This window comes from Schistosoma haematobium, chromosome 6 (assembly GCF_000699445.3).
Source record: "Schistosoma haematobium chromosome 6, whole genome shotgun sequence".
In the NCBI taxonomy this organism is placed as follows: domain Eukaryota; kingdom Metazoa; phylum Platyhelminthes; class Trematoda; order Strigeidida; family Schistosomatidae; genus Schistosoma; species Schistosoma haematobium.
The window spans coordinates 5,703,457-5,726,854 of NC_067201.1; the positions used below are offsets into that span (position 1 = coordinate 5,703,457).

Below are 23,398 nucleotides of genomic sequence, written 5' to 3' on the forward strand. Positions count from 1 at the left end.
CATATATTGTTGGGTACTTGAAGAATTTTGCACACTTTCATTTTACCTGTTAACTGTTTTGTATTTGACTACAGATGCCTTGGAAATATTGCTCTCATCTGCTGGGATCACCGGATAAGTAATAGTGAGGTTAGACGCAGGGTATTAGGGAATGATGGTAAATCAGTTGATGAAGTTTTAAATCTTCATCGACTAATATGGTTGGGCCATGTGTTACATATGCCTGAACATTGATTACCACGACAAGCAATGCTAACTGGTGTTGGGAGTGGTTGGAAGAAAGTTAGGGGCGGTCAAACCAAAATGTGGCATCAGTTCACAAAGTCACTAACTTCTAGTCTGAGCCATGTTGGTAGATGCAGACGACTTGGTTGGGGTCTACGTGACTATCGTAACCAATGGTTTGGAGACTCGTGGTGACATGGCTCAGAATCGATCACAATGGCATAGGTGTATACACTCTCTGTCTTCCCTTAAACTAAAAGATTAAAATCGCTTCCTATCTTTCTAACAACTGATTCTTCCTTCCTGTACTATATCCTTATTGTAATCTTTCTTTTATATATTACCACCATTGAATTAATTCCTATGAATTTGGTGTTCATCTTGTTGTGCTAATGAGTTATGGTAACTTGGACCGATACATATATGTGCCTTATCCTACGTTGTAGCTGACGTACTGAATGCTTAATGCAAGTGTCGTTTTATTTATGTAACTTGAAGTAATTTCTAATTATGAATTAGTTTGCTGGGTGTTTGCTTAAAATACAAAACATGATCTATACGAACTAAATCGATCAGAGGACTAATTTATTACACTCGAACATTAATAATTCATATACGAATGAGTGATTAAACTGACAGAAATTTTCGGTGATCTGTAACATTCTTAACAAAAGTCAAAATTATAATAGGACAGCTCTGGTAACATATATGACGTTTAGGTAAAAAAAAAGTATTACGATGACAAAAATAGCGAGAATAGTCAATGAAATAAGAAAGAAGTCTCAGTTATGGAATATAAAGAAGGTTACCATTATCAAAAGTGTCACTTATTAACAAAAAACAATCTAGATAATTTAAAGTCTTCTTAACATATTTCGTATAATACTGATATTCTCATTACGGAATATGAAAGTTTTGATGTTATGGTATATATATGTTAGTGAATTCTATTTAAATCATTGATGAACACGGTGGATCTGATGCAGATGTGCGAGCCCGGATCGTTAAAGCAAGAGCAGTATATTTACAACTGTAGAACATCTGGAACTCAAAACAACTGTCAACCAACACCAAGGTCAGGATTTTTAATACAAATGTCAAGACAGTTCTACTGTATGGGTCGGAAACCTGGAGAACTACGAAAGCCATCATCCAGAAGATACAGGTGTTTATTAACAGTTGTTTACGCAAAATACTTCGGGTCCGTTGGCCAGACACTATTAGCAACAACCTACTGTGGGAGAGAACAAACCAGATCGCAGTGGAGGAAGAAGTGGATAGGACATACATTAAGGAAAGCACCGAACTGCGTCACAAGACAAGCCCTCACATGGAACCCTCAAGACCAAAGAACACATTACGCCGGGAAATGGAGATAGACATGAGAAAAATGAACAAGAATTGGATGGAATTAGAAAAGAAGGCCCAGAACAGAGTGGGTTGGAAAATGCTGGTCTGCGGCCTATGCTCCATTAGGAGTAACAGGCGGGAGTAAGTAAAGAATTTTATTTAAATGTTTGCGTTTTTTAAATATTTTTAAAGATAACTTTCATTGGCTCTCCATTTGAATTTCATCAGTGGTGGAATTACTCAAAGTGATGGAGATCGTGTATCTGTCGTTAAACTCACATATTTTTAATGATTCATTGATAGTATATTTTAAATAATGAACTGATCTTAGTTAGATTACTGTTGAAAGCACTGAACGGCCGTAGTATGCAACTACTCGGCAATGCATATCCGCATTCGAAGATCTTGGATTCGACTCCCGGATTCGAAAATGTATATATGCAAACCATCCTAAATTTAGTGTATTCGGATATTTATTTTGATACAGAGAACCGATTAGAAATAGTTTAATGGAAAGGTCGATCGACGCCAATCAAAAGTGACCTAATAATCAAGTACATTTCATTGGCTAGGAAATGGGTTGATTTCCTAAGGATTAGAGTGGGATATGTGAATGAGTATTTGTACATTTTATTCGGTAGTCCAACACACTTCCTCTCTCAGTCTTGTATTCTCTTCCAAGTAGTCAGTTTGTGCGTTAGTGCGTATCACGCCGTGTATCAGTATCAGATTTTGGATACTCCCGGTCACAACACATTTTGATTTATTCTAGGTGTCAAGTAAGTCCTCATGCAATGTTTTCATGTTCTTACTTGCGTCATTTGGTTCGTGGTTTTGTTTTAATGAAGTAGCCAGATATTCACAATTACAACAATAACCTTGTTTATCTTTGAAGGGTCATTAAATCTTCATTATATCAGTCTATAGCGTTCTTACTTTGCTTCGTGGGACTTGTTGGAGTTACCGATTTCAGGTACCTGACATTAAGACTGGAGATACAGCATAAAGTGAGAATGATAATAGTAAACTGATCAGATACTCAATTATTTTTATGTAAATTTCATAGCACAAGTGAATTAACACTGTTAATCCTAGACCCTTAATCCTGAAACACTTGTGCAGTGTCACTATACTTCTCGAAATTCTTTCATCCTCATAGATACAGAGCATTTTCCATATAATTAATGTCTTTTCTTGGTGAAAACCCTCAACAAGAACAAGTTGGAAACTTAAAAATCTATTTGCTTCCTTATGAGGATTCGATAAGACAAGTATTCCATATTGCTATAGACGAATCTATATATCGATATTTTTCTGATTTACTAACAGAGTAACCTGTAGAAGACTTGAACAGGTTCATCATTTATCTGTGTGATATTACTGTTTTATTTTCCATAAGCTATCCATTTAAAAGAGCTATCTCCGGTTGAGTCTAATAACTAACCGGTCGAAAATTCGTCATCGTTAATTTAAGGTTTCTTATTGCACAAACAATCATTGTAACGCTTTCATATATTGTACTACACTACTTTTTGTGTATAGAATATCAAATGTTGAAAAGTACTATGCTGAACAACCAAAATTCGTCATACATAATGAAGAAATGAGGGTACAAATCCGATGACTTATGAGTGGTTTCCATTATTCAGTTGCCTTTATACTTCACATTGATGAAGTTCTAACAGACGAAAAAATGACTTCACAATGAAGAATGAATAGGATTTTGCTGATATTCGATCAAAAGAACGACGCTACATATCTCCTTTCATAATAAATTGTTTGATTCACATTACTATCTGAGCAGGAATTGTTGCAATATAATCCAAACTTCATCAATATCGAATTATTATATTTCAGCCACAGTCGATCCGATGCATTCACACTTTGTCTCATCGCTTAGATCCTAAGTTTCCAGATTATTTTATGTTTTATTTCTCGAACTGTTCTATATGCCTAATCTTTTGTACGATATCTGTTGCCATCATTTTTCTATTCATCTCGATAATTTCTTTTCATTCACTTGTATTAACTCGGTTTGATACATACATATGCTAGGCTCTGCATTATTTATAACTAACTTACCGCAACTAAAGATTGAAAATAAGTCGATGATACAATCGTAGTATTTGACGACACTCGGAAAAATCAATAATGCTTTTTCATTTAGAATCCTCGATCGTTCTCTCAGTCGAATTCCTCTGCAGTTATCACAATGCATCTGGGTGAGTTCTAGCTCATCACAGATTACACATATACAGAACACGAGGTGTTTTTGTAAACTTTCATCATTTATAATGCGTGCTTATTACCTTGAGGAAGTGAACTTTTCATTCGAAGTGTCATCGTGCATCTTTGTCTACTGCTTTTCGAGATACTAGCATCAAGCTACCTTACCGTCTTTCTTTTATTCCTTCAAATAAATATGAAAATTCTGATTTCTTTCCACGTAAATAGGTTAAATGATTTCAACAGAAAACTGGAATTATGACTTCCTCCTGTGATTATATTTATATTTGTTCACAATTGATTGGTCACTAGGTTGTGATCAATGTCATGTGTGTCAAGTCCTTCTTAGTGCAGATCGAATGCTATCGACCAAGTTGCAAAGTGGTCACTAGTCTAGGTGACTCGACATTGTGTGCACTAGGTTGAGATAAGATAGGGATAGCCCAGTGGTAACATCTCTGACTGTGAAACTGGTTGACACGAGGTCGGGTCTGTCAGGGTGCACCAGTTCCCTCAATATTACAAATACAACTTGTTGATGAGTGCCAAATAGCACGAGATCCGGGTCCAAGGTTTCCTGTTGACTATCTCAAACCATCATCTTATTTATATTTGTTTAGCATAGATGATCAAAAATACTCAAACTGAAATCATTATCATTTGGTAAGCTTAATGTCTAAACTATGTAAATTACGAATACATTATTATTACTACTATTAAGTATGGTGATGGAAATGTATGGTCACTTCATTTCTCTCTTCTCAGTCATGCATAAATAACAATTTTTACACATATATACAAGTGATTCATTATTTACACAGTGATGTATAACTGACTTGAAAAGTTTAATTGAAATTTAAACAGTTATATGAATTTTTCATGTGTTACTTTGGTGGTATATATAAGTTTGGTGTATAAAATGTTAATGAGGACTGTTTGATGACCTTATTGTACGAATTAGGCTTCTTTAAAACATATTAAATTGTATATATATATATATATATATATATATATATATATATATATATATATATATATGTATATATAACTCCACCTGGAGCCCCTCTGGGGCTAAAGCCGTTACCATCCCAGACAAAGGAGAAGGGTTGCGCATGGGGTTAGCAACCCCATCCCGCAGAAAACTGAGTCGCTAAAAAAACGCTAATCGTAAAAATACATATATAAAATTAAAGATTTGCAACATAGATTGTTGCTCTTTTGTAATGCATGGATCTTGATATTTCCATTTTGTCAAAAGTCTTTATGAAAGTTTGAAACAGGCCAGCATTGGAATACAAGACACTCTTTTCATTCCACTTGGGACTGGTCAGCTGAATGTATCCGCATCTTAGTGTTAATTTTCATATTATGACTCAAACCCAGAACCTAACGTATTATCCAATTAGCTACCGAATCCAGATAGCCTATACCACTTCATCTAAACTTGAGTTTGTTTATGTTTAATTTTGCTAAGCCTTTTAATCAACATATTGAATAGACAGCACCATTCTGTCAGTAACAATTTTTCGATATGTTTGTATGAGCATATATGCTTGGTCAAATGTTACAGCTTACAGATATATTCCATTTATATTAGCTTAAATGTTAGCTGTTTAAATTGATCAATGACTCAATCGCTTGTTTGTTTATATGTACTTTCTAAATCTTATTATTTCATTTGCTCACATTCATAAGTATTTCTGTTTGTATTAGTTTCATGTTCTTGTGGCTTTATGATCTGCACTTTATAGTAATAAACTTTAGCCAATGCTTCATATTGTTTTTCTTGTTGTTGTTGAGATTAATGCACCATTTGGAGTTACCTAATGACTATTAAGATGATCGATATACGAAGCGATCTCGAAGAAATTCTATTACAAGTTAGTAGGATATGCAATGGGTATTAGTATTATTTGTAAAACTGTTTTTTTCTCATTTTTAATGTTAAGGATTCAATGTTTATGAATATCCTCTTATATTCGATAATATATGATGATGTGTAAACTACGGAGCTTTAATGGAGTTTTGTTCTCTGAACTGAATGGTTTGGTCGTGGAGCTTTCATCGTTCTTCTGAATCAAAATCATTCACCTGAGCTACAAATCTTTTCCACTACGGTGCTATTAAAAAGTTGGGGAAACTAGATCATTGTTCATCTGGAAACATTGTACAACGATCACATTATATGACAAAGATTGGAGTTTTAAAATATAATTCTACACATTCAATATTAATAGAAATAAATGCTTTCGACTTAAAGGTGAAACGAAGGATTGGTGTATTTAGATGAAAAATATCTTTGTTGTTTAACTTTTAAAGGTAGTTTCAATGCAAACCAATGTTAGCTAGAGAAGTAGTGAAAGCTAAGAATAACTGGATTCCTGTTCAGATATTAAGTAGTTTATGGTAGTTTGCAGGTAATCCTAGAACTAGGTTTCACACCATTTGACAATCAGAAAGAGAAACAATGTGTCCATTTTGAGTCCAAATCGGTATCGTACCGAGCTATTCACGCAGTTGATATCTGCCCATCTGATAACAACACACTTCATTACATTTAAAGTCAATTGCCGTAGAGTAGGGTGTTTGCTATAGAATATGAGACCTAAAATGATGGGTTCAACACAACGTTCGGATTATTAGCGTTCACTTAGAGAACTCGAAATCAATACAAACCATCAATCAACTGTGGGTATGTGCTACCTATGTTTTCAAATATAAATAGTATGTGATACCAGTCGGAAGTGGGATGTCTGCGAGCAGAAAGTTGCGAGGATGGAAACAAATGGAAGAGAGAAGGAAACTGTAGGCAATCAAAATAACAACAGAAATGAAGGAACAATGAAGCTTGTAAAAGACAATTCGAAGAAGTTGTGCAAATGATGTATTTGATGTGAGGTTTTTGTATTTTAATAAATCACTTTGTAATAGTGTATATATTTCATAAAATAAAAACATATGGGAAATAGTAAAACTATTAACTACAGTCTCACAGCCACATTTGGCTAAATCTTGTACAAATGTTGTTTCCTATTTTATGGTACGATGTAGTCTGTTTGGTTGGTACTATACACCCAGTATGTTTGTAATAAATGATTCATATATCAGAGGCTGAGACTGATGTTCTAGACTTAACAGGCTGGGCTAAGCCGTAAGCAGGACCGATAAAGACTCGAGACTGCTCGTACTTGCTTTATGCGTCATTGGTTCGGTCGATAAATCACTGTTCTCTAATTGGCGGTATCATTACGTTACACATTGACAGGGGCACAAACCCGCAAGTTATAACAAGAGTGAAAGTTTATCTTCCGGTGTGATTCAACTAAATACACCGACAATCAATCTAGTTTACAGTAATTCTTAAGTCGACATTAATTTGCACCTAAATTTATTCAATCTATTGAGTACATATAGAATAATTTAACTATCTAGCGGTCTATGAACTGATTTCAAGTATTATGATTTACTACTAATATGAGGGTGAACTTTGATAGACGCTTCAAACGACCGTAGTAAATCACCTCATTGGAAAATAAGCAAATATATAAAATATGTTCGGAATTTATTATCAACAGAGTGATAAGACTACTTCTTCATAGGTTTTATGTAAATTTACAATGACCTTAATAAGTTTTTTGACTATATGATCAAATCATTATTTCAATAGTTGAGATCATGAGTTAATTGAAGCTAGAACACCATGGAAAACCTGAAAGCACTGGACGGCCGTTTTGTCCTACTGTAGGACTCCTTAGCAGTGCGCATTCATGATCCCGCCCCTCGAGATTCCAACCCAGGACCTATGAGTCTCGCGCGCGAGCACCTAACCACTGGGCCGGCCGGCATCCAATGGTGTTAATATCTAACTTCAAGTAATTCACATAAGAGACACATCCCCCATTTTCTTCAGTAAGTTACTATCTCACGACAGACATGGTTGAACTCGATTGGTCACTACTCACCAGAAATTCAGGATATACCTCTTGAAGCCAGTCACTAGTGAGCATATGTTGATTAGCATCAAAAGGGGTTTTTGTGGAGATTGTATTAATTCCAATAGCTGGGATCATGAGTCCAGTGCATCCAGGTTTTCCATGGTGGTCTAGCTTCAACTGAATCATGATCTCAACAATCTCCAAAAAACCCCTTCTGATATAAATCATTATTTGTTGAGAAACTCATTTATACAAATTGATATGAACAGAGAAACAAAAAGTTTTGACCAATTACGGAAGCTATTTTTGGGGACGGTATTTCATTGCATTCAAAGCTTGTAAAACAGTAATATTTATTTTTTCCCTTAGTCTGTTGTACAAATCATAAGCTTTTGTTTGATGCATGATTCACTACCATAGCCCTTTTTGTTCAAAAGCTATTGTAATTTAAACGTATTACTTTGTACTCTATTTTCTACTCTAATCCCCAGCTTTGGACCTAATTGTTTGTGCGTTGTGGTCTGGTTTGTCATCTACTTATTCATGTATGTTTTTACACTGATCTGAAATCGGGAACCAGAGCGGAATTGGGAATGAATCGAGTAGTATTCTAGTTGACTTGTTTTCTCTCACTCGCGTGCTTGTCAGCCAATCAGGTGATAGAATAGTTTTCTTCTCTCGACTCTGCTTCGAACTCACGTGTACTATCACTATTTATCCCATTTGTAATTCAAGTATCTTTTAAATGACTCCCATGAATGTTCAAGTGAAAGATACTAAGAAGAAAATAGTGTTTAATAAGTCTTATATTCTCAAATATATTCTGTACTTGAACGAGTAAGTATTTCGCTAATCATAGGATTCATATCTTAATCTAATTTCAAACTTTGTAAGCATTATGTAATGTCCAGGAATTTAATCATAAAGTGACTGAACGTTAATACTAATTTTTAAACCTAGTGCTAAACAATTATAAGCAAGGATGGATAGTGACTAGCAGTAGAATCCAGGACGCTCGTTTCGTCCTATTTGGAACTCGTCAGCTGGATGTACCTGCATCTCACAGTTGATGTTTACTCCGGGACTCGAATCCAGTACCGCTCGCTTCAAACATCAGTGGGAAGATTCAATGAAATAATACCAAGTGAATCTAGTGCTAAACTTTTAAAGTCACTTGTTATCGTTAACAATATCGCATAATTTAACAGAGGATTACAATTTAAGCAAAGTCTCTCTAAACTATGAGAGGTAACGAATGTGGATTACGTAATAATTTAATGTACTTTTAATAGATTCTATGTACATAATAGATTTACGCATTTTACAATGTAAACATTTATATTTTCCTTTTAGAAATTCAGTCATGTTTTAACATATCTAAAACATTTAATCCTTGCATATGTTTATTCAAACATACGGTCTATGGCTTACTTTGAACTCCACCTGTAGCTTTTCCAGAGTTACTGTCGGTCCCAAGCCAGGGTAAAGTAGGAGGGTTGGGTATAGGGTTAGCGACCCCATCCTGTAAAAAACCAACTCGCTAAAAAAACGCTAACCAGAAAAAAATAATGCTCCTCCACGAGGAGTAACAGGCGTAAGTAAGTGCGACATCTAGGATGATCTTGTAGTGCTCACTCAGGAAGACACTTAGGAGTGAAATTGTTTTGTCACTTTTATGCAATTGAGTCGGAAATTAAGAGGCTACATTTTAAACTTCACGCAGTTAGTTATATGATGTGATAACCTAGTGGTTAGAGGTAGTCAATAGGAAACCCTGTACCTGGGATTCGTGCTATTTGGCACTCGTCAGCAAGGTGTACCTGTAATCTTGAGGGAACTGTTGCTCCATGACGGATTCGATCCCGTGTCATCATCCAATGTTATCAGCGATATCTGTCTCATTTCGAAGAATACTGAATTTCAACCTTCACTAAAAGCCGGAAAACATATCACTAAGTTAATCACCAATCGGTGTGATACTTAACTGAAGTAGAAGTCGTAAATTTATATTGTTCTAAATGACATTGACAACACTTTCATTAAAGCAACTAGCTTTGAGAGTTCAGTACTACAGTAATGGTAAAATTTATAACCTTTTTTATCCCTAAACACTTTAACAGTCATTTCAGTGTATTTGAACACGTATTCTGTATATTGAATTCAATAAACCAAAAAATCAACCTTCAATTGGAACTCAAAACAACTTTCAACCAATATCAAAGTGAGAATCTTCAATACGAACGTCAAGACAGTTCTACTCTACGGAGCTGAAACTTGGAGAACTGCAACAACCACAATCAAGAAAGTACAAGTATTTATAAATAGCTGTCTACGTAAGATACTCAACATCCATTGGCCGGATACCATCAGCAACAGCCTTCTGTGGGAGAGAACAAACCAACTTCCAGCTGAAGAAGAAATTAGGAAAAGACGATGGAAATGGATAGGACATACATTACGCAAACCATTAAACTGCATCACAAGGCAAGCCCTAACTTGGAATCCTGAAGGGAAGTGGAAAAGAGGAAGGCCAAAGAACAAATTACGTTGGAAAATAGAAGCAGATATGAAAAGGATGAATTACAACTGGAAGGGGCTGTAAAGGATTGCCCAGGACAGGGTTGGATGGAGAATGTTAGTGAGCGGCCTATGCTCCTTCACGAGGAGTAACAGGCGTGAGGAAGTACTATTGAAATGAAGCTTTTCCTTCTGAATTTCCGAGATAATGTTTATTCTCCTTGGAATTCAACCAATCTGGCTAATTAATGAGTTTGTATGTATCAATATCAAGGTTTGATTTGATAATTTCGAATAAATTGAGCATTGGATAGATTGTTATAAATAAATAATATATTTGGTTATTTATTCTTTGAAGAAGTGACTTACACTAAGTCACGAAACGTCAGAAAATCTGATTTTCTACTCATTGGGATATTACAAATATATTATTTATTTATAACAATCTGGCTAAGTTTATATCCTATTCGTTTATGTATCATTCACTTTACAAATAACTTTATATCATATATGTTCAATGAGTTCATGATAATAAACCCCAAATGAATGGCATAATTCAAAAGTGAAATCCATTTTGATTACATGAAGTATGGATTATTATTATTATTATTATTACTACAGCATTGCTAATAACATTTTACATTCAATTAGTATACATTATTATGTTGAATTTAACTAATGCACTACTTACTATAAAGAAGTAATAGGACTCATGTAAGTCAAAATAAACAGAATAACTGTTACTATTTTAACAGTTGAGATCATGAGTCAGTTGAAGCTAGACCACTATGGAATACTTGGAAACACTAGATGGCCGTTCCGTCCTACTGTAGGACTCCTTAGCAGTTTTCACCCTCTATTCCGCCTCGCAGAATTCGGATTCACTCTCGCGCCAGGCGCTTAACCAACTAGACCACTGAGCCGACCGGCGTTCAATGGTGTTAATGTCTAACTTCAACTAATCCACGAAATTGAGCGACACATCCACGATTGTCACCAGTGAGTTACTACCTCATTCCACTGGTCACTGCTTCTCACTAGAACTTCAGGATATACCTCTTGAAGCCAGTCACTAGTGAGCATATGTTGATCAGTATCAGAAGGGGTTTTTGTGGAGATTGTAGTAAGTCCAATAGTTGGGATTATGAGTCCAGTGCATCCAGGTTTTCCATGGTGGTCTAGCTTCAACTGACTCATGATCTCAATTGTTGAACACTACTACAATCTCCACAAAACTCCTTCTGAAACTGTTACTATCTTAAATATGCATTTTCTTTGTTAAACATATTAGACAACCATTATTATTGTCCCGTCAGTCAGTCAGTCAGTCAGCTACAACGTAGAATCAGGCACATAAGTTGTCATACCTCATTATTGTTCCATAGTTATAAACTTATAAGTGAAAGGAAAGTTTTAATCAAAGTTGTTTAAAATCGATAATATATAGAATTCAATATGATTTATCTGATTAAATAATTGAAATTCAATAATATACTGCGACCGGAAACGATGACGAAAACAGAACAACAATAATCAAAGAGTAAAACACCCTTAAAACACGAATCGAGATTTCTTTTTTTTAAATATCAGAATCTAGAATTCGATCATATCCTTTAAAGCTGATCTACTCAACATAAAGATTTTTAGAACGTATTTAGTTGTCTAGACGTCAAGACATTTATAACACTATACATTGTTCATAATTGTTCCAAAAATAGAATGCTGCATATAAACAGCTAGATCTTCTTATATTAGATATTGTGATTCAGTTCGAAAAGTTCGAAGAAATACAATAAATGAACTGATTTCAGGTTTTACAATGTTACGTGGCATCAGTGCTTGAAGTCATTAACTTCTAGTCTGAGCCATGTTGGTAGACGCAGACTACTTGGTTGGGGTCCGCGTGACTATCGTAACCAATGGTTGGAGACTCTTGGTGACATGGCTCAGAATCGATCACAATGGCATAGGTGTATACACTCTCTGTCTTCCCTTAAACTAAAAGATTAAAATCGCTTCCTATCTTTCTAACAACTGATTCTTCCTTCCTGTACTATATCCTTATTGTAATCTTTCTTTTATATATTACCACCATTGAATTAATTCCTATGAATTTGGTGTTCATCTTGTTGTGTTAATGAGGTGTGGCAACTTGAACCGATGCATATATGTGCTTGGTCCTACGTTGTAGCTGACTGACTGACTTTACGATGTTACGACATAAGATCAACTGAAGTAAATTAGTTGACCACATATGAAAAAACCTAAGGTGTTTTGGTTCCAGACTTCCAATTATTTAGGAATTTTTTATGGATATGACATACTTTTATCTTGATTGATTTCTAGGAACTTGATTTTACGAGAGCACGAAATATGCTTGTCAACCCGGTTAACTCATAACCTCTCCTAAGAGTGTCATCAACGAGTAAGATACTGTCCTTCAATCCGTAGCAACTAGTCCTACCTCAAATATATTCAAAAGAACGGGTTAGCTAATAAATACCAAATCCTATGACTAATAGACGCATTTTGATATTCAGTTTTTGAAACTGAACCATAGATAGGTAGTATAAGCAGGGTCCAAACGAAATATTTCAATAATGTTGCAACCTAAACTTGGGAAACAGAAACCTGATAATTTTAAAACAAATCCATCAACACATTATTATTATGTATCAATGATTACTGTTTAGTTCGAATAATCTGATAAAATTATATACACCTTTTTCACAAATACTTAGCTAATGCATCTCGTGAAGAAAGTCTTCAAACAACTTTAAAGTCATTTGTTCAAGCATAGATACATACAACGAGTAGTATAAGACAAATGCAAATTGTAATCACAATTGGTTGATCACTGTGTGGTAATCAATATCATGTGTGTCAAGTCCTTCTTAGTGCAGATCGAATCCTATCGACCAACTTGCAATGTGGCCACTAGTCTAGGTGACTCGATAAGAGATAAGATGGTAGTTAGAGGTAGTCGATAGGAAACCCTGGACACGGGTCTCGTGTTACTTGGCACTCGTCAGCAAGGTGTACCTGTAATCTTTAGGGAACTGATGCTCTTTGACGGATTCGATCCCGTGTCACCCAGCTTCACAGTTAATAGTTGAATTCATGCGTCAGTTGAAGCTAGACCACCATAGCAAACCTGAAAGCACTGAACGTCCGTCCAGGTCTTCCATGACTCATGAATTCAACTATTCAATTATTATAATATCCACAAAACCTCTCTCTAATTGTAAATTGTTAAGTAAATAACAAAAGAATTAAGTATATTCTAAACATGAAACTCAAGAAGGTTTAATAATCAAATTGTAACTATCATCATCATCCTCACATTTCCTTTAGAAAGAAACAACAACTTTTAAACAGTTCACTCTTATGCAAGAAGTTTCTCAGCTACATGACGTTCAATAAATGTTGGTGGTTTATTAACAAGTTTTACTTCAGATTTATGTGATTCTATTTCATTTGGATTAAAATCTTTTTCAGGTTGTTTACGATCCATACGTTGATGACGTAAATTTAAACAATCATTCTCTATTTGAAGACTTTCTTCTTTTAATGTAATATCATCATTGATACGATTTAATTGTTTATGTAAAGCATTTAGTGCATGTCTGAAATAACAGTGACAAAGGATAATAAAAAAATATGTCTACTAAACGAAAACGACTGATTGTAGTTCGCATTTTGTCCTGATTGAGACTCGTCAGCCGAATACACCTCCATTTCAGAGTTGATGTTCACTCTAGGACTCCGACCCAGTACTAATCGCTTCAAACGCCATGGAGTTATCCACTTATCTACTGAGTCCTGATAGCCACCTACTTGTGCAATAGGGTAGAGTTTTAAATTGTTGTTTACTAGCATCTTACCATTATTATTAAGGACTGCAACTGATCAGTCTTATTGGCATATGTGCACACTGTGTGTATTGCCATGGTATTGCTTTAATTAACATGCATTATGAGCGAACGGCACTGGGTTTGAGTCCCAGAGTGAACAGGTACATCCAGCTGACGAGTTCCAAATAGGATCAACTGCGCATCCTTGATTCCACTTGTAGCCACTATTCATTTTTGCTTAAAATACTTGTGAATGAATGCAATTTCAAGGTAATCCGCACAGTATACACATATGCCAATATGCACATATGCAGTCCTAAATAACAATGGGAAGATACAAGTAAACAACACTACATATCATTGTTGATGTTCACTATGGAACTCGAAGCCAGTACTTATCACTTCAAGCACTACCGTATTCAGTAAAAATAATATAGTCACGAAAGTTAATGACTTATTAAGCAACTATTATATTTATTACTATTCTTAAGAACTTTGCTCTCTCCATATTTTGTATATAGAAACTATAAGAATTCAGTTACAATGGTAAAATAGGTATTATGCAATCAAATACAGTTATCAAATATTCTTGATTGACTCGCACTACATCTTAATGGGTGTGTAGGGCCAGCGAAATGTCACTAAGCCCTAGCCAAATCATCCGGCAGTTGAGTCATTGAATATCGAGCAAACCATCGGTCCTCGTCAAGATCAGGAATAACTAACGCGCATCAGTGAATCGTATGCCATGGTCTGGCACAAATTCAAACGGCATGTTAATAATTAAGGATACTCATGTAATATCAAATAGCTTCATCGATTTGGAAAATTTTTGATTAAAGTAGGTCCTCCGAGTAGTTTGTTATGCTCTGATTTTGATGGTTTCATTTCAAACCTACTTATTGTAGTCAATTAGTGCTACATTTCAATAAAAGGCTACTAAACACAGCAAATATGAAATGAAACCAGAAACATAGTAACGATATAGTTAGTTACTAATTGATGGGTTAGATTTAGCTAACATTCTCTGTTGAATATAAACCTTATCAATAAAGAAGAATTCAGTCTATCTACATAAATCATTCTACAAAGTCAAATTATTAAAATCTAAAAACGAGCTAAAAACTAATGAATCATAGAAACATTGAGAGAAGTTTATATAGTATAAATGAATATTTAATACTCTTTTTATTACCTTGCTTGACGTTGTTTATCTAATAAGGCTTCATTTGTCAATTCAATTTGTCTCACTTCATCAGTTAAACCATATTGAACAGAATCACGACATAATTCAACACCTGGACGATATGTTCGTCTTTCAAGTCTTGTTTGTGCAAGTTTTCCCATTGGTATTAGGCCTTGAATAGCTTTCTCAAGTTGATCTAAATCGTTTTCCATTTCAGCCATTTCGTCTTCAATCTTTCAATGATATAAATAGAATTATGACTAAAAGAATGCTAAATTTATGTTTAACGTATATTCACAGCACTAGGAACAATTAACCTACCAGCCATGTGGTTACTCAGTCAATCAGTCAGATTCGATGTCGATCCTGGCATATTTGTACATTGATTCCATTTACCATTCTGCTGACCGCAACTGTTACCTTGACGTGGTGGTCGGGTTTGTCTATCGTGATAACCGAATCGAGCTTTACTGGCTGGAACATATGTCCCTGTAAGTTCTATCGTGCCAGACAGGTCGATTGGAGAACGGTAAGACTGAAAGCAGCAACTCAAGGTCTGAGGGCAAAGTCGTACTGTCATAATGCTGACTGTAGAGGGGTGTGACAGCAGTAAGGTGTTTCCCTCGGGCAACCAGCTTCCGCAGCGATGCTGCCTTCTCACAAGGAAGGAAAGGGTTAGAAAAGGTCGACCCTAAAAATGTCATACCTCACCTTACCTCACGGATTTCCGTCTCCGGCGGTAAGGCCTTTTGAAGAACGAATCTAACACGTTAAAGACCTCCCACGAAAAGGCCGTGAGCGACCGGCCTCAAGCAGTTGTCCCTTGGGCTCTGCAGTCACGCTCCCAGGTTATTAAGCCCAACATTAATCCAAATTCCTTTTTCAGGTTCCTCAAGAAATACACTTCCATTGTGTGGGCAGCCGAGAAGTGACATCAGCCCTCATACCCGTAACAGCACACGAGACCAAGTTGGTCACATTCAAATCCTTCCTACACCTCCTAAAACCACTCTTATCTCCATGACTAACCCTTCTCACATCCTTTTATCACCTCGCACCGCTAGGGCAAACGATTCGAGTACGCGGAACGCTATTCCTGGTCTCCTGAAACCACGCTGTAAACTACACGTAGGAGCTTTTAACGTCCGAACACTAAGCCAAATAGGACAACAGGCTTCCTTAGCTAGGACTTTAGAATCTCGCGCCATCGATGTGTGCTTCGTCTCCGAAACGCACACACAGGATCCGAATAGCGTCATTCATTTGACATCACCATGTCAAAACAAAGAACCAACTCGGTTCATACTTCGTGTATCTGGAAGCTCAGACTCTGATTCCCGTGGCCTCGCCGGCGTAGGTATAGCATTGAGTCCTAGGGCAGAACTAGCTCTCTTGGAGTGGATCCCAGTAGACAGTCGCTTGTGCGCTGTCCGACTAAATGGAACAGTAAGGACTCGGAAATCTTCCGACTTCTTACGAAGTTGAAAAAGCTATAGGAAATCTGAAGCGTAGGAGATCAACAGGCCCTGACAGGTTTACTCCTGAGATTTTTAAGGATGGTGGTCCAGTATTAGCAGTGAGATTAACTGAGGTCTTAGGCAGAATTTGGGGACTAGAGCTAATCCCATCTGACTGGTCTCAATCACTGATTGTGCCAGTCTATAAAAAGGGCCAAAAGTCCTCTTGTGACAATCACAGAGGAATCAGTTTGACTAATATAGTGTCTAACATATTAGCTTCAATAATACTTCGACGCCTAACTAAAGCTCTTGAAGGGCAGACTAGAGAAAACTAGGTTGATTTTCAACCTGGATGTGGCTGTATAGACCAGATATTAACATTGCATCAGGTCCTAGTAAGTGGACACGCATTCAGACCCCTTCTATGAGAAACATCGCAAGCATGTTCGGCATGCGATTCTCCTCCTCGAAATGCAAAATTTTACTTCAGGATTGGGTGGGTCACCCGAACTAATGATAGGGAGTGAAGTAATTGAGCGTGTCGACCGCTTCACTTATCTTTAGAGACTCATCAGTCCTTATGTTTTGGTGTGTGACGAAATCTCAGCACGGATACAGAAGGCTCGACTAGCTTTTGCCAACTTGCGTCATTTATGGTGTAGGCGAGATATCCGTCTATCAAACAAAGTATGGGTTTACTGCGCGGCAGTTCGTCCCATCCTTCTTTATGCCAGTGAAACATGGCCGGTAAGAGTAGAGGATATTCGTAGGTTGGGATCCGCGAGATGATAGCAACCGATGGTTGGAGACCTTGAATGACGTGGCTCAAAATCGTTGGCAATGGCGCAGGTGCATCCACTCTTTATGTTCTCCCAAATTCTAATCTTCTGAATTCTCATTGTCTCTTTTTTTCTCTTTCCAGATTTAATTCATTGGATTGTACTCCTTGAATAACATCTGCAAACTCTAGTCTTTCCGATTACTGCTTATGCTCTTACTACCTCTACCAACTATGGAATTTGAATCGACAACTACATCTCTGCGCTAATGTTGTATGGCAACTAGAACTGATGTACGTACTTACGAAGTTCTACGTTGTTACTTACTGACTAACTTAATCAAAACAGCAAGATGGAGTTGTCAGAGAAAATCCCGGGTAGTGGAGGCAGTAACAGTATTAGTGGTAGTCGAAAATGTTAGGTTTCAAAAATACAGCATAAGGAAATGGAAATTAGGGACTGAGATGACTAGACAGAGAAGCATTATCTTATGTCTAACAAGTAAAAAACTCTTATGATGAGCGATTTCCGGGATCTGATAATAATGCACTACGTGCTACACACTAACCCCCACCCATCGACATACTTGGGTGAGAACATAAGAGTGAACGAGAAAGTATTTTGGGTTCAACATATGAAAAGCGTACGAAAACCATTTTCTATCCGTTTTGCTTGAAATGGTTAGAATACAGCAAAAAACAAGTTGCCAGAAGAGTCTCCCATTATTTCACGAAAAGCCATCAGTTCGTCAAATAACGAGTTGCAAATACTGGAGGTACAGGGCTTAAAAAGCATGTGTATTTTTAAATAATGCCAGGTGAATCCAAAGCTTTGCGGCTTTTTGAATCAATAAATCGAAGTATGACAAGTGTGAAGTAAAATAAAAACTCTAAATTTACAGGATAAGTAATATATACGTCTGCGTTGCAGTGATTACGGACCAGAGGAAGTCTATTATTATCAATCAAACTTCAACTATCAAGCTTTTTACTGATGAACTGACTTGCTTTAGCAGTCAATCACTTCATGAACTCATGTTATATTTCCATCTTGTCATTCATATGTTTATCTTAACATACTGATATTCTGGATAGTATAAAACATCCTGGATGAATGACAACTGATTCAGTATACTTATTAATGAAACGTGACTTCAGAAGCATTTGACAGAAAGTTAACAATATAAAGCCTCTAGGTAGATGTGTTCTGAGTGCTAGGAAACCTGCATTTACCAAGTTTCATAGAAAGTGATAGTTTTTTATCGCTCAATCATTATTCTGTAATAATTTAAACATTCAATAGAACGTTTATAAAAGTTAAATTTCTGTTAATATAAGAAAGAATCTATTCTATATTTGGAGTTAAATGAATCACAACAGTTTAGCAAGAAACTATGGTTTCATTTACTGAATTCTATATGGGTCACCTTAAAATAAAAAGGCTAATGATACCGTTTTAAAATGCAATCAAGCTGCTAATGGTTGACTGTTTAAAACATAGTGGTTCTCGAACATTGTTTCGGTGATCTAATGAAAAAATATCAGCTTTTACCTGTTTCTTTTGCCATTTTAATTCATCGAGCGCTTGTTCAAAATCATGTTTTCTTTGTCTCAATGCAAATTCTGTTGCTTGAGCTTGAGCCTCTAAGTCATTCGAAACTTGGCATAGTGTTAGATAGATCGCTCCACGTAATCTTTGTCCTGAGCGAATTTCCGCCTGAGCTCTCCGCCAGTTGTACCTTGTGAATTCTTCCCATTGTTGTGGGGTAGTTGTCCTTTATGTGGAATATATATTAACAAACAGAATGTTATACAGTAATATAACTCTTAATTATCATTCGATGCTTATACTAAACAAGTTTCATCTAATAAAAGATCTAAATTTAAATAACTAATATTAGAACACAGAACTTTAACAATAAGAATTTTTCTAAGCTCCTTACTTTGTATACTAACCAAATAGAAAAGTGGCACGAGTACGGCACTTAAGAGGTAAGAAGTAAAGACATGAAACGTTAAATTATAAATTTTAAGGAAAGCACCTAGTCACTTTTTAACGAGAGAAAACTAGTTATCAAATTACGTTTAGTTGAATACGCTACCAATTCGTTTAAGCACTTGCTAAGTTTCTTTCTTCATGTTTGTGCTAATATAGCATGGGTTCCAATATGGCATGGTGTTCTGAACCAATGCATATTAGTGCCAGTCCCTAAGTTGATTATGACTGATTGATATTTTTGCTTACAAATGACCATAATAAGTCATTTGTGTAATAAAATATGCATTGAAATATTAAGACAACATCAAGCAAGGATATCACAATATGTGTGATTGGCACACAAATTCGGACAAAAAATAGATTAATTTTGCATACAATTACTGGTTAAACCGAGGTTTCCTAATGCAGAGCACGTTTCAGGTTGAAGGCATACTTGTTTCCGTAAAAGTAAGAAAAGTAATGAATGGTTTTATGAATCATTATCGTGCCAGAATTGCCTTTACATATTTTAGTTAAAAGGTTTTGTCAAAAAATAAGAGGAAATTAAGGGTAAAACCGTTCAAACCATGACCACTAAATCATAAGCGTCATACATCCAAGTCTTGATAATTGTTCGAAAACTAATCTAAATTCACTCTTTCACAACTCATCTGCTGACAAATAAGTAGAATGACGTACCATTTTTTTTAAATTTGTACAGGAAACAAAATCCGTTTTCTATAGGTAACATTATGGTTTGCAGGGCTCACTTATACTTTTCCTAACAATTTTAAAACAAACCCGTGAGAACATTAGTCATAATAAAAATAAATGTTTGGAAATGAATAGTCTATAGTAGATTTACAGTTTTATGCGAACACTTGTTTTGGTTAATTGTGGTAATTTCAACTAAATATTGTAGTAATGGACTTCGGAATTTTCGGAACTGCTTATAAAAAACAAAGATTGCAAGGCACAAGATTTGGCTATATCTGTTTTATGTTTACAATAACTGTTCTCCTTGGTGTTTGTCTAGGTTGTGTTTCACACACCCATATCCCTTTATGCATACTGAAAAACAGTTTCTTTGTTCAGACGCTTTTCGTGAAGAAGGCATACAAAATAGGTGCAGCATTTGAAATGAGGTTAAGAGCACTTTTAAGATAAACATAACACAGCTGAGTAAAAAATCATAAATCATGTACTCACATCACAGAAATTGCTTCACGTTGTCCCGGTTAGACTGGTTATCACCCAATACAGTTTGTATATACAAAGCATGTCACCGTTACATATTAAAAATACATATAAAAAACTTAATAAACTATTCCCAGAAAATCCTAAGTACTTTCACTCCATCCGGTTACAATTATTTTTTACAACATGAACTTTATAAAAGATGAGTTTCTGCTTGGATGCATCATTGATGAATAACTCATTTATAGCAATTTACTCCGACTACGAATTTGTTCATGAATATATAACCTCCTGATTACGTACTTTAATCCGTATGTTCCATGCTGATTTGAAAAGAAAGAGTCTGTGGAGGCCGGTTTTTTAATCGTGATTTAGACCGAACGATGTTCGTCAAAGGGCTCTCCACTTTAGTGGCCCGGGATTTGACTCCAATTAGATTGTAGCGGTAAATAAGTCCCCAAAATAAATAGCCCTGTAAGTTTTTGACATTGGATGCTGACCATATGTTTTAGTGGACTCATCTAGCTGAAGGCGCTCGGTCAGGCACCCGCACCAGATCACGTGTGGCAACGCCGTGCTCAACATCAACCGCAATCGCTGGCCAGATTAGATCAGAGAATTCCGATATTTTGGTTATCGCTAAATACACTCTTCCGATCTCCTCGACTCTGTCTTTTGATTTCTCTCGGTGGGTACATATCATATCAGAAGGTGTTACTGGTAGAAGCGTTGTCAAACACTGAATACCTGTGTCATCTTCAAGATCATATGAATGTTTGTGATCACCTATCCTCTTATATAATCATAGACTTAAATCACGCTAGTCAATAACGGAATTAAATAAGTCGAATAACGAGAGTGGATTTATGAATACATATATTTTGTATATAAAATGAATGGAATAGAGAGAAGAAAAGAACGCAAAGTGGAGATGGCAGGTAAGCCATCCCCCATTTAAACAAGCGTTAATCAATATTTATAGTTACACAAAAGTAAGTTACAGACATGTGATGAGTAATGGAATAAGAAATGTGCACACACCTACGCGCTCATATAAAAACAGTCAAGATTGATAAACGAATAAATAACAAGGTCAGAATGTGACTCAAGTAGAATGAATAGAATGAGCTTTCCGAAAGCTAGAATAAGGTATATGGGCTTGACATAATAACCGACACTACAAGTCTATATACGATGTTTGTGTAAACTAGCGACTGTTTTCTAATTTGCAACCCACTTCGCTTTAAGTGCAAAATAATGCATCCGCCTTTCTCCGTCACCTTACCGTCTATTTGTGCTGGACGACGTTTTACTACCAGAGTACATTTTGAACTGAGCTAGGAGCTACTAGTTTGTGTACAACACTCAGTCCTACTACCTCAATTTATCATATCAATGGTCGTACTTAATGTTTGAACAACCGATAAGTCACACTGAAATAAACAGATTTCCTTTAAACGCTTATTAGAGGAAGTATATGACTACAGTTACCCTTTTGGAATTCGTGTTGAATTGAGCTTGAAAGAAACTCCTGGACAGGTATGTGTCAGTTTGTACTGTTGGATGTCAATGTCCATAGCAGCATGCTTATCCTGTAGGTCAAGTAGTATTTGTTGCCTAGCCTCTTTAAGAAGAACTATTTGTTCAAATGCCTCATCCACTTTTTGCTGAAGTCTTTTATTGGATTTATCAATCACCTCTTTTTCCTATAACTAATATGAGCACAAATCATCAACCTAACTTTCTTCAACTGAATCTCCGGTGCGTCCTCAACGTTGTCTATCTTTTTGCGCCTGTCCCTAAGTGTGAGACACTCTGTAACGCATTCTTTGGGTGTTATTATATTTCTCATTTGTTCGTCAACTGCCTCTTTCCCTAGGTTGACCATCGATATTTCCGCATCCAATTGTGAGTGAGCCAGTTCCAAAACATCTTTCAAGTCTTTTATGGCATCGATTCTGTCTGCAAGTCTTGTAGTGTTGTTAAATTCATCCCATTTAGTCTTAAGAGCAGCTGCTAGGCGTAAAGAACGTGTTTCTTGTCTGATTTGCTCTGATGCCTCTCTTTGACGTTGAGAATTAGCACTTACTGCGAAAGAGTTTGTGAACCAGTCAGAAGGTTGATATTTTATTGACGGTTTAGCCAATGTTGACATTTAGGACAAATCAAATACTCGGGACTCTTTACTATGACAACGTTGGCTAAAACAAAGTATGTACCTACGAAGCTCTAATTAGTAAATACACGTCTGTGTTTATAACTGTTCATAATGGTATGTGTAAATTCCTAGATTTTTATAATGTCAATTATTATTATAACGTTGAATACGTATTGTTATTTCATATTATATTAATCTCAGTATCGACATAATCAAGAGTTCGGCGTTTTTTTGGATTTCGAGTCGGATCCATATAGATTGAAGATTATATAAGAACCTATATTTTCTACGCTTCGGAAATAAATGAAAACGCGCTTATTCAGTTCAAAAATGTTACGGATAAACAGCGTTTGACAACGCGACCCCAATCGAGTAGTGTTCATCTATCAACATGGCCTCAGACTAGAAGTTAGTGACGTTAAGGACTGATTCCACAGTTTGGTTTGGCCACCCTTAACTTTCTTCCAACCATCCCGAACACCGGTTAGCATTGCACGTCGTGGTAATCGGTGTTCAGGCATACGTAACAAGTGG

General features: G+C 36.1%; 1 protein-coding gene across 1 annotated transcript; it reads right to left on the reverse strand.

The window, feature by feature from the left end:
* Positions 1-12,267: 12,267 nt before the first annotated feature.
* Positions 12,268-22,896, reverse strand: TEKT2_1 (Tektin-2). Its single transcript, XM_051216739.1, has 5 exons — positions 22,448-22,896; positions 22,198-22,412; positions 19,084-19,306; positions 15,303-15,526; positions 12,268-13,879 (listed from the first exon to the last, which is right to left on the reverse strand). Exons 1-5 carry the CDS (start codon positions 22,859-22,861, stop codon positions 13,639-13,641), a joined length of 1,317 nt encoding a protein of 438 aa, XP_051065341.1. The 5' UTR covers positions 22,862-22,896; the 3' UTR covers positions 12,268-13,638.
* Positions 22,897-23,398: the final 502 nt, after the last annotated feature.